The sequence below is a fragment of the Plectropomus leopardus genome, chromosome 5 (genome assembly GCF_026936395.1).
Source record: "Plectropomus leopardus strain MGB_pleo_1.0 chromosome 5, ASM2693639v1, whole genome shotgun sequence".
In the NCBI taxonomy this organism is placed as follows: domain Eukaryota; kingdom Metazoa; phylum Chordata; class Actinopteri; order Perciformes; family Serranidae; genus Plectropomus; species Plectropomus leopardus.
Window position 1 is genome coordinate 38,294,001 of NC_142180.1, and position 15,350 is coordinate 38,309,350.

General features: G+C 39.6%; 1 protein-coding gene across 6 annotated transcripts in view; it reads left to right on the plus strand.

Annotated features, from left to right (window-relative positions):
• Positions 1-15,350, plus strand: part of patj (PATJ crumbs cell polarity complex component) — a 123,084-nt gene that overhangs the window by 62,091 nt on the left and 45,643 nt on the right. For 4 of the 6 annotated variants that reach the window (XM_088078163.1, XM_088078167.1, XM_088078164.1 and 1 more), the window contains exons 25-29: positions 98-169; positions 955-1,132; positions 2,147-2,257; positions 2,998-3,042; positions 3,398-3,497. In XM_088078163.1, coding sequence (XP_087934289.1) covers positions 98-169; positions 955-1,132; positions 2,147-2,257; positions 2,998-3,042; positions 3,398-3,497 — 506 coding nt within the window. The remainder of the gene's footprint in view (positions 1-97; positions 170-954; positions 1,133-2,146; positions 2,258-2,997; positions 3,043-3,397; positions 3,498-15,350) is intronic. The other 2 variants (XM_088078168.1, XM_088078169.1) reach the window with 1 other exon arrangement.

The window sequence follows — 15,350 nt, forward strand, 5'->3', positions numbered from 1 at the left end:
CAGAAACCAGAGGCTCACTGTGTGTGTGTGTGTGTGTGTGTGTGTGTGTGTGTGTGTGTGTGTGTGTGTGTGTGTGTGTGTGTGTGTGTGTTCACAGTGACCTCCCTGAAAGAGAGGAGGGGGAGGGAGAGGAAACTCCTGCCTTCAGTCACTGGGGCCCCCCCCGCAGGTAAAACACGCACACACTTTAATATTTTGTATATTTATCACACGTAAATCAAAATATTTTAAGCCTTTTTTTGTTTTATTTTGATGATTATGAATTAAAAGTCTGTTCATTTATATATGTTATGTTATTTATATTCGGCCCTGAGCTCCTCCCTATTTTTGGGTTGGGGGTTTCTAAAATTTTAAAAAATTAATTGAAATTAATTTGTGTTTTAACTTTTTTTTTCTTGACGTTTTTCTAGCTGTAAGCCAGAATAATTCAAATTAAAATGGAAAAATGCTTAACCATTTTGGTTTCTGTAATGACTCTAGATTATATTAAAATTTCACTTTCCTAAATAACTGATGGAAATTCTTGAACTTTTTCACAATATTTTGATTTTTTAGATGCACCTGTATATATATTGTGTTTGGCGATAGATCTTTTAAAAAAACGTGATTTATTTTAAACTTATATGACTCGGCCTGCTGTCTCTTTAATGTATCTGTTTGTCTCAGTATCGTATTTCGTGGTCAACAAGTATCAGTTGCAGTTTATTTCAAAGTATCTACATTTCTAATATTTTGAAATATATATTTTTAAAACATTTTTGACATTTTTCTAGCTGTAGGTCATTTTATTAAAATTAAAATAGAAAAGTGTTAGAACATTTTAGTTCATGTAATGAGTCTAGAATATATTAAAAATTCACTTTCTTAAATAACTGGTGGAAATTCTTACTGTACATTTTTGGGATGCGGCTATAAATGCGGCATACACAGTGAGATAACAGAGTGTGCCTGCAGGGTGGAGGTGTGGCCAGAGGAGGGTCAGTCTCTGGGTCTGAGCATCGTCGGAGGTCAACACGTCATCAAGCGTCTGAGGAACGGAGAGGAGCTGAAGGGGATCTTCATCAAACAGGTCCTGAAGAACAGCCCTGCTGCCAGGACGCAGTGCCTGAAGACCGGGGACAAGATCCTGGAGGTAGGACGGCTCGGTCTAACGCCTGGACTTCCTGCTGCGCCGCACGCTGCGGGATGATCCTCTGACACGCTGAGCGTCTGAATTCACCCGAAAAACCATCGACGAGAATACATCCAGTTCCTTCTTTTCCTTTGTCTTTAGGCAGAAACACGTGCGTTTTTATTTTCATCCAGCAGTGGGCGGAAATATCACTCAGCTACACAACTTCAGCTGCGTCAGTGTCATATAACTTCTGTTCATCGTTTCTTTGTTTCGTGTTCGGTGTTTTATTTTACTGTTTAAAGCCTCTTTGAGTTGCTGAAAGGAGCCATTTAGATCTGAGATATCAGCAGGGTGCCTGCACTTTGCACTGCAGGCACCCTGCTTTTATTCTTCATACCTAATTTTTATTCTTCGTCTGTAAAACTTTGGCACGGTACTCCTCCCGCAGCATTTCCAGCACACACGTTAATAGAAAATGCATCAAAACGTAAAAACAAGCCAAATTTCCTGTTCAGAGTAAATGGAGATCTTCTGTAAATCGTCTCTCGTCTTTGTGGCCTCACCAAACCGCCGTCCTGTCACATAAATGGTTCATCAGACTTTGGAGTTTATTGGGTTTTTTAAACACTGAGCAACAGTGTAATACTTTCATCACATCTGCTGAATGTGTACATGTACTTAGTCTAATAGCCACTGCAATTAATACTTCGTTAGTCCTCGGTGCAGGAGCAGGAGCCGCCATAATGTCTTCTAATAATAATGATGATGATGATGATGATGATGATGATGATAATAATAATATTACAAATGTCTCAAATGCTTAATTTGTAAAAAGACGTCATTCTAGAAAACTAAACAGAATATGTTTTTTCACGACCGGCATCAAATATGAAACATGTTGTCACACAATAATGTGGGATTATTAGTTTGTAAACCTAGTCAGTAAAGGTTAAAATATGTTATATATTAACAAACATTGTGTGTGTGTGTGTGTGTGTGTGTGTGCGTGTGCGTGTGCGCGTGCGCGCGCAGGTGTCAGGTGTTGACCTACGAGCAGCCAGTCACGAGGAGGCGGTCAATACCATCAAATCAGCTCCAAGCCCCGTCGTCTTCATCGTCCAGAGCCTGTCAGCTACTCCACGGGTACTAACACACACACACACACACACACACACACACACACACACACACACACTCTCTCAGGGTGGTGGCGAGGAAGATCTTCTCTGTACCTGAGCTCATTGTTGAGGACACTTTGGTCTGTAATGAACATTCAGCAGGACAAAGAGTTGAAGTGGAGGGCGAGATGCTGCAGGAGATTAATTAATTAGAATCAAAAACTGAATCATAATTTACATTAAACAAATATTATTAGATTATGACTTCTCAATATCTCTGATGTCAATCCGGAATAAATAAATCTGCTCAGAAATCAGAGGAAAACAGGCTGCAGGACTGCCCGAGAATCATCTTTGTTTTAAAATGAACACAAATTAAAACAGAATTATGAATTTATGCCACATTTTATTACTTAATTGGTGCCTTTATACATTTTTCATATTATTTTTGGTACATTTTGTGGCAAATTAATTAGTTTATCTCAAGTCTTTTTTTTTTCATATTTTGACTTTGGCCGTTTCCATCCTCCATACATTATCAATAAGTAAATGCATTCACTTGATTTTAATATTATTTTTGATACATTTAATGCCATAATGATTAATTTATTAAGTAATTTATTCAATTATAATATTTTTTAATTTATTTTTTAAAATTAAAAAAAAAGAAATTCTGTCCTCCATACACACACAGATTAGAAACACTTCATGTGATGGTTGAACACACTTAAGTCTTCGATCTGTGTGTGTGTGTGTGTTTTTCAGCCTCCCAGCTACAGTAAACACAAATCAACGAGGACTGATTCTCCGGTAAGACAAGGAACGGACTCAGACATTGTTAGTTAATTCAAATTTAATTTTAATTTAATTTTGTAAAAGTTTGAAGTTTTCTCTTTAAAATCAGACACACACCTCTTCTGTGGATGGTCTGTCTTTATCTCCACAAACAAAAGTCTGACATGGAGCTGTGAGTCCTGCAGAGTCCTGCAGAATCCTGCAGAGTCCTGCAGAGGGCAGCACAGCCTCAGCACACACACACACACACACACACACACACACACACACACACACACACACACACAGGGACGCCCTCTGTCTGTGGTGTGTGTTTGACATCAGACTGTTTAGACTCGACCCTTCGTTTAATTCGTCTCCATCTCTGCAGAAACCAGCTGCAGCCCCGCCCCCCATGAGACAGCCTCCGCCCTACAGACCGCCCAACCAATCAGAGCAGGAGCTGAGCTCGGACCTGGAGCAGGCCAAAGGTCAGTCACAGACACACACACACACACACACACACAGATAGGGTGAAACATGCACAGCTTCCTGAGCAGCTCTGCAGTGCTTTAAAAACTAAAAAAGAAAAGCTGTTATATTTTTAAAAATAATAATATATATTTAAAAAGCTGTAGGATAATAATGAAGCAGAATCGATGAGGAGTATCGATGGTCATTTCAGATAATGTTTGGTCTTTAAAGTTTGCCTCAAGGTCCTGGAAAACTCCTGGAAATTGATTGGTAAAAATGTATATGAACCCTGCTCTTAATTACCTTTTTTTTGCCACTTACGTACACATTAAAGGACGCAGTAACGAGTAGTTACTGTACTGCTGGAATAGAAAGAAAATCTAGAAAGCTGATGTGATCAAAGGTTTGTTATAACAAAGAAGAAACAGTGAAAATCATTTTCAAATAAAAAAGGGGGCCAAGGCCATGGGCAGATTATGAAAGGTTGGGCCCCTGGGCACACAAATGCAAAGGGCCCCACCACCTCTCCCACATAACATGAACTCTGCGGTTGTTTTGTGTCTTTTTGTCGCCGTTTGATTTATTTCTTTGTCTTACTGAGGTAAGTTAGTGTCTATTTTTGTGGTTGTTTTGCCCACTTTTGTAGCTGTTTGTGTCTCTTTGCAGCTGCTTTGCATCTCTGTGTGGTCGTTTTGAGTCTCCTCCTGGTGGATACATGATAATTTCAGTGTTTATATAGTCATTTGAAACCTGGAAAAGTAAATGCATTTGCAAATAGCAATTTCCAGGCCTGGAAAGGTTTTGGAAAACTAAATATACCCTGAAGGTTTTGGAAAAGTCATGGAATTGTTTCACATACTTGTATAATGTTCAAGGACTGTTACAAATTTGAAAATCCAACTATATTTTTGGTAAATGATGTCATTTTTTGTGATTGTAAGAGAGAAAAAAACAACATTTTATTCAAAAAATTTAAAGAAAAAGGTCAAAGTTTGCAGCTTTGGAAAGCATGTTTTCTTTAAAAATCCCCAAAAAATTTTAGGAAAAAAAAAAAGAAGATGGTCAAAACATGCCTTCCAAATGTCATTGTAAAGTTTTAAGGAAAAGAAATCCTCAAAATGTTTTCTTGAAAAATCCCCCAAAAAGTAGAGTGAAAAAAAGCAATGCATTTAAATAATGCAAAAATAATTTTTAAAAAAATGTTCGGCAAAATTAATAAATAAAAAAAAGTCTCATGCTCCTCTCCTGAGGCCAGTAAAAAAGTAATTGGACATGCCTCCTGCTTTTTGCACCACCCGCTCTCCTCACATAAATAACAAACAGTCCCTTAGTTATATTGAAATATTCAGTTCTAATATAATATAAAGTTTTGATCTAGGCCTTATTTTTAAAAAAATGCTGAGGAACAATCAGACTAAATTATGGCCAGTACCATCTCTGTTTTATAGTTTGACATCCAGCTTTAACCCTTCATTGTCAGCTCGACTGCTCTCTGTGTGCAGACTGTACGGCTGGATGAACTCAGCATTAACTGAGCGGCGAGTTAATGCTGATGGAGGTTCTGGCAGCGATTTTTGGCTAAAATCAACTCATTAGTAAAAGCTTACTGCAGACACACACACTCCAACATGAACAACAGGGAGTGTCAGGCTTGACTATCCAAGTGTGGACTTCTATTTATGGTCATTTTGAAACATTAAAAATAGAATTAAAAATGTACCTTTGAGGTCTTCTTTTACAATATTACTGCAAGTGTGATTTTTGTACCAAGAGGGGACTTGCAGCCTTGTGCGATGTTTTTCTGTCAAAGAGGGGACGTCCATATACTGCAGTCAAACTGTCCATCCCTGTTCTCTCACTTACTGTGTTTGTTTTCCACAAAAACTTAATTTGTATAGTTAAAAATTGGTAGGTAAACTTTAATGCTAGTGAGACAGCATTACAAACTGTAAACAAGCACCTTTACCACTGATTTATCACATGTACCTGTACGCCAGGCACCACTAACCGGCCGACCGCGGTTCGGACCAAAACTTGGGCAAAAGTGTTGAACAATCATGTAAAACAGTGAAGGACTTTGACTGTAGAACAGCTGAGTGTTTGACAGCCACAGCATTTCATCATGGCGGATCAAACAGCTGATGGTCCGACAGCAGCGCAGTGAGACAGACAAACAGAGCGCAGCTTCTCCTCACAGCACCAAAGTGTCTTAAACAGACACATCTGCAGAGGTGAAAGTGACTTCTTTAGATGATGATTTAGGTGATCAATGAAAACAAACTTGGCAGGAAAATGTGCACCTGTAGGGAAACTCTGACCCATGCACACACACATTTCGGAGATGCTGAGATGTTGAATTATAGCCTGAAAGCGGAAATTTACAGTGATACAGAAATACATATGAAATATAACTATTCTTGACCGAACTGTTCTGTGAAATACTCTAAAAGACACTGTAGGCTAAAACACTAAAACACAGGAGAGTGTGTGTGTGTGTGTGTGTGTGTGTGTGCGTGCGTGCGTGCGTGCATGTGTGTCAGAGGCAGTGGTGTTTTAGCAGGACGTCCTCCTGATATCTGGGTTAGCGTCGGCTCGGTTCAGCTGTTGGTGTTTTCTGGTTTTACACCTCAAACAGCTTCAAAGTGGGTCGCTGCACGTCTCAGCGGACTCTGTCTCTCTCACACACACACACACACAGATTTTAGTATTAATCATTGGTTTAGGGGACATTTATATATGTTATGTAATTTATTTTCGGCCCTCAGCTCCTCTCTATTTTTGGGTCTGCTGTTTCTAATATGTTGAATTTTTTTTTTTTTTTACATTTTTCTAGCTGTAGACCACTTTAAAAAAACTGATTTATTTTAAAGTTATATGACCCGGACTGCTGTCTCTTTAATGTATCTTCTCAGTATTTCATGGTACACGAGTATCAGTTGCAGTTTATTTCAAAGTATCCACATTTCCGAGTATCTCATTGTGTTGTGATGTTTCGGGTATCTGCGTTTATTTGAAATGACGTGAAGTGTGTTGTTGGTCTTAGTGTGTTTCCGGTGTATGTTGGTGTTGTTCTCTCAGTCTGCAGAGTGTGTTAATGTGTGTGTTTCTGTCTTTGCAGGCCTTGTTTGAACCAGCAGTCCCTCCGTCCGTCCGTCCTGTCCGTGCGTCCGTCCCGTCCTCGTTACGGCACAGAGTGGAGGACCGTCTTTGTGTGTTTTTGCTCCTCTCTTCGGTTCGGCTCTCTTCTGTCTTTCTCTCTCTGGTTTTTGGGGTTTTCTCGCTGCCTCTGCCTCCCTCTGGTCTGGGTGCGTTTGGGTTTTGGATTGGTGCGTCTGAAGCGGGCGGACGGGTTGTTTTTGTGTCCCTGGCTGCTGGTTGGAGGGTTTAGCTCTTGTTGGCTGCTGGTTTTACTGGTGTTTGCTGGTTTGGGGCTGAATGAGCTGCTGGTTGCTGTTGAAATTATTTTATAAACATCGTCTGTCCTGATAAACCTGCAGATTTTGGAGTCTAACATAAATCATCTGACGGACTTTCAATTATTCTTCCGGTCGCACTCTGGGGAAATTTTGGAAGCTGGACTTTTGTTTGAGTTGATTTTTCTTTTTCCTATTTGAATTTCTTTGATAGATTAGAATAATTTGTAGATGTTTTACAGTCATATGCTGCAGCAGCACACTTACACTGTAGAAAGTAAACCTTTTAAAATGCAGTTTATAATAATTATAAAATTAAAAATAATAAAAATTTAGGATCTCTTGTGATTTAGGACTTTTTTTCTTTTATGTCTGTTTCATGCAACAAAGAAGAAAACTGTAGTTCGATCATAATTAAATGACTAAATCTAATCATTAACGTTTCTGAAAACACAGCTATGCAGTCAGTGCAACCATTTACTCTGCAGCCTTTATAATAATTACATGAAGAAGACAAATGTATAATGCAAAAGCAGGTTTTAGGGATAATTAATTCTCACCGATGATAATCACTGAAATATGCAAAAAAAATCTGTAATTTGTGGAGGAAATTTAATGTACAGATGACAAATGCAAGAATCATGAAAATAATAAAAATGCAATTCCTTACAAGTCTGTTATAAAATCAAATAGATTTTCAGATTTTTGAGTTTCAATTCTAAATTAAAAATGTCGTAATATCTTTGTTATTCAGGCAGAGCTGCAGTCAAAGTTTACTTTAAATTTTTTTGTTTAAAGTTTTTCAGTTTGTAAATTACAGCAAAAGTGCCTAAATATGATGACGTGTTTTTACTGAATAAATGTTTCTGTTGAAAACAACATAAACTTAAGTCTCTGAAAGATTCATTAAACATCAACATGATAGATACATTTTTGGGTATTAAAGCTGGTGTAGGCAGTTTCATTTTGGTTTCATTGGGCAAAAATCCCATAATAGACTTTAGATAATTTTTTAGTGTTTTATTTTATTTTGATATATTTATTTTTTCAGTGTTTTTTGAATGGTTTGTTTTTATTTATATTTTTGAATTTCTATTAATATTTAATATTTCTATTATATAAATTTAATTTTCAAGTACTTTTTTCTGATTTTCCTTTTTTTTAATTTTTAAATAATAATTTTGAGGGTTTTTTCAGGGGGGATTTCATATATATATATATATATATATATATATATATATATATATATATAATTTTGACATTTTGGGTTTTCTTTGTTTGTTTGTTTGTTTTTTTTCTATTTTCTGCAATGGGTACTTTTACCTAAATACTTTAAGTGCTTTTTCCTGAGTATATGTACTTAAGTTTAGTTGACTAACATTTTCAGTGCTTTTACTTGAAATGGAGTACTTTCACAGTGTGGTATCAGTACTTGTACTTGTTAAGTAAAGGAATGAGTACTTCTTGTCCTCTGACCTTGTGGACGGCTCAGTCTCAGCCTGTGAGCAGTAAACTGCTGGTAAAATTTGAAGGCTTGTTTTAAAACAGTATGTCAGTGTAGGAGACTGAAACAGTCTCTCGTGACGTCCCCGTTTGTCCTCGTCAGGAGACTGAAAGTTCCTGAGACTGAGGACTGAGGTTTGGACACACTGACGCTCGTCTCCAGCTTCTTAAATTAAAGTTAAACGCAGATAATTTGACCGAATCACAGTTGATGAAACTGCGGCCAAAAACACTTCATGTTTGGCAGCGGAGCGTCCGTCTGCAGCTTCGCTGTTGTGTCTTCTGCCGGCTGAACGAGCCGATCTCTCAGCCGATTGCAGACAGGAAACACGTATTTATGAAATGAACGAGGCTGAAATCAAGAGAGACTTCTGTGCCGAGCACCCAGTGTGTCGGGGGTCGTTTTTTTATAGCCATCTCATGAGAGTTTGACACAATGAACGAGTTGTTTGTGTGTGCGCGCCTCGTGTCTCTGTGGAAGATGGATTTGTTGTGGTTCTGCTGAGCGCTGGAGGTCTCTCAGGCCGTCCTGCTGCCGCCTCGTCTTCCCTCTCGGCTTGTTGACTTATTTATATTCCCGGTGAAAAATGATATTGGCTGCCGCAGCATCAATAAATGATCTGATTCAATTCCTGATGCTGTTTCAGGTTGTTTTTCTCTGCGCAGAAACGGCAGCGGAGCAAATATCCCAACATCAGTCCAGCCCGGAGACACGGCGGCCTCGGTCTTTGTTCCGCTGCTCGGATATCTGTTTGTGTCGTATATTTCTCTGGTCTTTATATCACAGGAGTTATTTATTTATTTATGTATCTCGCAGTCTGCAGAAACAAGTCCAGCTCACAGAGTTTAGGATTCCCTCTGTAAGTACATTGGACCTGCATTTTTCACAGCAGGGACTACTTAACCCGCTCTGCTCGGGGGCCGCTTTTGCAAAATGACAGGAGGCCAGGGGCCACAGAAGCCACGAAGGTGTTCCTAGGATTTTAGGGCATTTCTTGGATTTTAGGACATTTTTAGGAACATTTTCACCTGCAGCAGGTAGACGACTGTCAGGTCAACGCGCTGTGCTGCGTGTGTGTGTGTGTGTGTGTGTGTGTGTGTGTGTGTGTGTGTGTGTGTGTGTGTGTGTGTGTGTGTGTGTGTGTGTGTGTGTGTGTGTGTGTGTGTGAGATCATCAAACTGTCATGTGGAGACACAGCTGAGTCACTGCAGTCTCTTGTTGTACCTTCAGTCTCCACAAGTGCATAAAACAGCATCAAAATAGAACTTGTTGATCCAAAAAAGAGCCAAAGGAGGATGCACTTTTATAATAATAATGATGATAATAATAAATTAAATACTCTCAATAATAGATAAAAGGTAACGGAAATGATAACAGCAGAATATATAAAAATAGATAAAAATGTGAAAAATAATAAAATGGTATTCCATCTAGTAAAACAGTGAAACAGACTTAAATGTATAAATAAATAGTGAATAAATAAATAAACAGGTAAAGATCAGTCGATCATCAAAAAAATAGGTTTTGAGTGTGCTTTTAAAAGCACACACGCCTGCACGCACACACACATACTGTGACAATAATCTAGCTTTGTGCGCACGTGTGTGTGTGTGTGTGTGTGTGTGTGTGTGTGTGTGTGTGTGTGTGAGAGAGAGAGAGAGTGTGAGGCTGTCTAAAGAAGTTCATACAATCAGGTCAAGGACAGTGCAGCTGAGCAATTTGTGCAACACACACACACACACACACACACACACACACACACACACACACACACACACACACACACACAGAGGAGTGTTAAGATTGCGGCCATGTCCTCCCTCAGGTGATGTCTCCGTCCTTACAGCATGTCTCCGTCCTTACAGCAGAGTCTCTGTTCTCTCAGTTTGCTGCAGTTTGTTCTCGACGCGTTTCTGCTCCTCAAACATGAAGCCGGAACATTTCGGACGCTCCATCGTGTGATCGTGAAGCGGAGCCGAGGTGTCGAGTTCACGCCCAAAAGCTGTCTGACGTAACTGATCGTCAGCACATCGGTTGATTCGCAGCCATCATCTGGATGTCAGAACCTCCTTTTTAATCAGAAAACTCTTTAAAACCAAACTGATGAGAAAAACTGAGGTTATTTAAGCTTTTAACACCTGGAACAAAAAACATCTTTTTTTCTTTCATTAACATTTAAACCTCTGAAACCGGAGAAAATAGATTGAACTTTTCAAAAACACGGGAAAAACATAATGAGCAACTTGAATAGAAATGTCCCACAAACTGGAAGAAAAGGTTAAAAGGTGGAAAGGAAATGATGTGGAAATTAGCTGAGAGATTATCAGATATTATAATGAAAAAAAATGTTCAAAAACAGCAAAAAATGTCAGAAAAAAACTAGATTTGCAATGACCTTACTTATAAATGTAAAATTGTGTTACACAAAAAAAGACAAACAAATATATTAAAACATTTTTAGCACTTTCCTTGGTTTGGTCCAGCCACCAGGGGGCGATCCAGACGTCTTGGCTTCACTTTTGGGGAGCTTCGCTTTCATATTGTTCATCCTCCGTCCGATCACTCGTGTCGAGGCTTAAATTAGCGACTTCTGTTCCCTTCGGTGTCGATCCACTTTGTTTAAACTGCTCTATGAATATGAACCTGTAATTCACAGTCATTACAAAGTTAATTAAATCAGATGAAAGTCGATTGAGCCTGTGGGGAAAGTGGGTCGTCTCAGCAGCAGCAGACAGTCGCAGGACACTAAGAGACAAACAGAATATAAATAGACTCGGGAACAGAGTCACAAACATCACGTACAGCCACAACAGGATTTAATGCAACTGTGACAGGACGTGTTCGGAGGAAGAGGGATGTCAAAAAACTCTCCACTGTGGAAAGTAACCGAGTACATTTACTCAAATTCTGGATTCATGGACAACTATGAGTTATTTTACTTGTGTATTTCCATTTTATGCAACTTTATCCTTCCACAACAGGACATTTTGGAATTTTAGCCACATGTGAAAGCCTTTTTTTAACATTTGTAATGCGGGTGTGTCAACTGTAATTCGACTGATACTGAAAAAACTTAAGTATTGAAGTAAATTTGTTTCTGCTTCATTGACGAGAGACATCAACGGTAAGATATTTGCACTTGTTGACCCTGAATAATTCTAATTTTTTGTCTCCGCGCCGGCTGCAGCTGTTCAGGGGGGTCATTGTGACCTCGGGAATGCCTTCAAATTTGATTTATTTATTTTTTCAAATTTGGCACAAGCATCTCATCTCATTCTCGTGAATGGGATATCTAAAGTCCATCTTTAGGGAATTTCTTCAAATGTGGCACAAACACCAACCTGTTTTTAAAAACGAACTGATTAGAATTGGTTGTCAAAGTCCAAGATCATTGGGGCCCTGTGTGTCTCGTTTTCTTGAAAGCAAAATCTCATGAAAAAAAAAATTATTTCATTTTATTTATTTATTTATTTATTTTCAAATTTGGCACAAATGTTCACTTTGGCTCAAGAGTGTGCTGCTTAGATTTTCTCGGCCATAGTTAAAAGATCAAGGTCACCATAGCCTTGCATTCATCTCATTCTCATGAATACTATATCTAAAGAACACCTTGTGGAAATTTCCTCAGATTTGACGCAAATGTCCACTTGGACTCACCCAAAATTTGGGTTTTCAAAGGTCACCGTGACCTTTGCTTTTGACCATAGAATTCATATGTTAGTTTTGACACAAACGTCTAACAGGATTATAATGATGAAGTGGTGCAATTTTACATCCAAGAGGTCAAAGGTCACTGTGACATCATCATGTTTTTTGTTCATTACTCAGCGTCTTATCTCAGGAACAGGAGGGAGGACATTTGCTCAGATCCTCATTTGCATCTTTAAATATCAGATTTACAAGTTGAAACCAGACTAATGAGCATTTTTTAGACCAAACTGTCAATGTTCGCTGCGGTTACAGCACAAGACGGTGTTTTACTCCTCAGAGACTCCTGTCTTCCTCCTCCTCTTCTGATTTTCTTCACTCCTCCTCCTCCTCCTCCTTCTTTCTGTATTTAACTGCAGTGGTTTATCTGCAGTATCTCTCTCGAATACTGTCGACCAGCTGCAGGTTTCAGCTTCTGCTCTGAAAAAATTAATTTGCATTCAGAGTGTCATCTGCCTCATATTTTACATGTTAATGTATTTTTCCTCCATATTTCGGTCAATCCACAGAGCCTCTTCTCCTCAGAGCCTCCAATAAGGTCAACGGCACAGAGCCTCATTTCCTGCCGAGCGCTCCGCCGTCAGGGCCGGTTCACAGTTATTTATTTTATCTCGGCACGCCGCGTCGCTGCTTTCTGCCAACACCAGCACATCGTGCGAAGGTGCACAGTAAGCACGCCGTCAAGTTTCAATCCGGCGCCCGGTTTTTACTGAGTGGTCCTCAGGCTGCAGGACCTCTCTGCTCAGACATGGAGGAAGAAAATGTGGAGGTGAAGTGACACATTTTCTATTTCTGTGGGTTGTTTTGTTCAGCCGGAGCCGGTGCGGTCGTCACGGACGCAGCAGCAGCAGCTCCTCTCGTCTCTGTAACTGACAGAAACTAACAAGCTGTTTGTAGGAGCCGTCCTCCACAGTCTGACACACACCTGCAGAGGAGGAAACACTGAAATAACCAACGCCAACGAGGTGTTTCTGCTGCTAACAGAGAGACAGCAGTCAGAGCGGGCCACCGCAAACCTCTTACACATCCAGAGTTATCGGACCTTCTCGGATGTTCGCTTTGGTTTTTGAAAGCCGGACCGTCATCACTTTTCCTGAGCTGAGCTCACACATAAGTGTGCAAACCTTTGAGCCATGAGCAGATTGGTTTGATTTCTTCTGAAAACATGAGGAAAAGACAGTGAGCAGTCTGGCAGGAAATGTCTTGCAATTTCCCCAAAAAATAATTTGAAATAGATTTGGAAAAATGTTTTTAAAAATGTTATACTAGTAGAAAATCTCTAAAGGCAAAGAGCAAATTGGCAAGAAATGTCCTGCAATTTGAAGAAAAAAATTATTTTTGTTGTTGCTAATTTTCAAGGGTTTTTGTTTATTTTTATTTCTTTATTTTACTATTTTCTTGCTAATTTTGGCAAATTTGGAAAAATTCCCTCAACATTTTCTTGAGAAATTGCATTCACAGGAATGAGACAAGACGAGGCCACAGGGACCTTGACCTGTAATAATAATAATAATGATAATAATGATAATAGGACTTCTATAGTTTTTTTTTTAAGTTCACAAAGATACTTTAAATGAAATGCAAAAAGAAAACAAATGCAAAGAAATACAAAATACAATGACCTTTGACCTATGACCACTGAAATCTAAGCAGCTCATCCATGAGTCTACTTGAAAGTTTGTGCCAAATTTCAGTGAATTCCCTCTACATTTTCTCGAGACCAATAACAACAACAACAATAATAATAATGCTAATAATAATAATGATAATAATAATTAAAATAAATTATAATAATAGCAATAATAATAATAATAGCAATAATAATAATAATAATAATAATAATAATAGGACTTCTATACACAAAGATCTATATCAAACCTGGACCAGTTTCAACCAATGTTGTCCCCATTAGTCACACAGACCCAGAAACATGAAAAATAGTTTTCAGGTTGAAAAATATTGAATTAACCCTTAAACTGCAGAGTCTGTGAGATCATTTTGTGTGGCCGCATGTTCGGGATATTTCATTCATTTCTGCTAGATTTCAGGTTTTTGGTTCCGTCTCATTCCGTTCCCAGTGCGGCTCACCAGCTCTCCTCAGAAAAATATTTGATTTCGAGAGCGATCGCAGCTCAGCGCAGACTGCAGCAGCTCGTCCAAATTAAACGAGGCGACCCTCTTTGGACGGTGGCCTCCCAGTTGAGAGGCTGCACTGCAAACTGGTCCGACTGGACGGACGTCAGGGAATCTAAAATAAACTAGTGGAGACAAGCCCAGCCTGTCACTGCGCCCAGTGCTGCTGGAAACCAGTTCAACACAGACTGGCTCCCATCCGGCCGCCCCGACAACTGTGTGTGTGTGTGAGTGTGTATTTGTGTGTGTGTGTGTGTATTTGTGTGTGTGTGTGTGTGTGTGTGTGTGTGTGTATTTGTGTGTGTGTGTGTGTGTGTGTGTGTGTGTGTGTGTGTGTGTGTGTGTGTGTGTGTGTGTGTGTGTGTGTGTATTTGTGTGTGTGTGTGTGTGTGTGTGTGGTCTTAATTGTGGCTCTTCTTTCCTCTCAGATGCTGTGATGGTTTTGTTTGTTTTGTGAGTCATGTCGTGTGCTGGTCTGAATGGTGATGAGGGGACAATCTGAACCGTCATGGCCGTGTGTGTGTGTGTGTGTGTGTGTGTGTGTGTGTGTATGTGTGTATTTGTGTGTGTGTGTGTGTGTGTGTGTGTGTGTCTTGGATCAATACGCTATCATAACAGAACAGTTGGCTGCCTGCATCAGCTCCCCGTAGATGGTTAGAGCACAACACACTGAATTAATGCATGACACTGTGTGTGTGTGTGTGTGTGTGTGTGTGTGTGTGTGGTGTTGATGCAGATTAGCTTCCATCTCTGTTTCCTGTCCTCATCTATCCTCCACCCTCCCCTCTGATTGCTGCAACATCACACTCACACACACACTCACACACTCTCACACACACACACACACACACACACTCGGCGTGTCTGTATCGAGTGGATCACTTATAGCCTCAGTGTGCTGAATATGCAAATCTTCAAAGCGGTGGTTTTTAAAGCAGGGACTGAGGGTCTGTGGTCCTTGAGGGGGTTTCGGGGAAATTCCAGGAGGGTTTTGGGATCTTTGTGGAGGGTGAAGATGCTCCAGTCGTTCTTGAGGTCGCAGCGACCTCAGAGATGTTCTAGGCGTTCCCAGTGGAGGTTTCAGAAATAACTTAAGATGTTAAAAGCTTTTT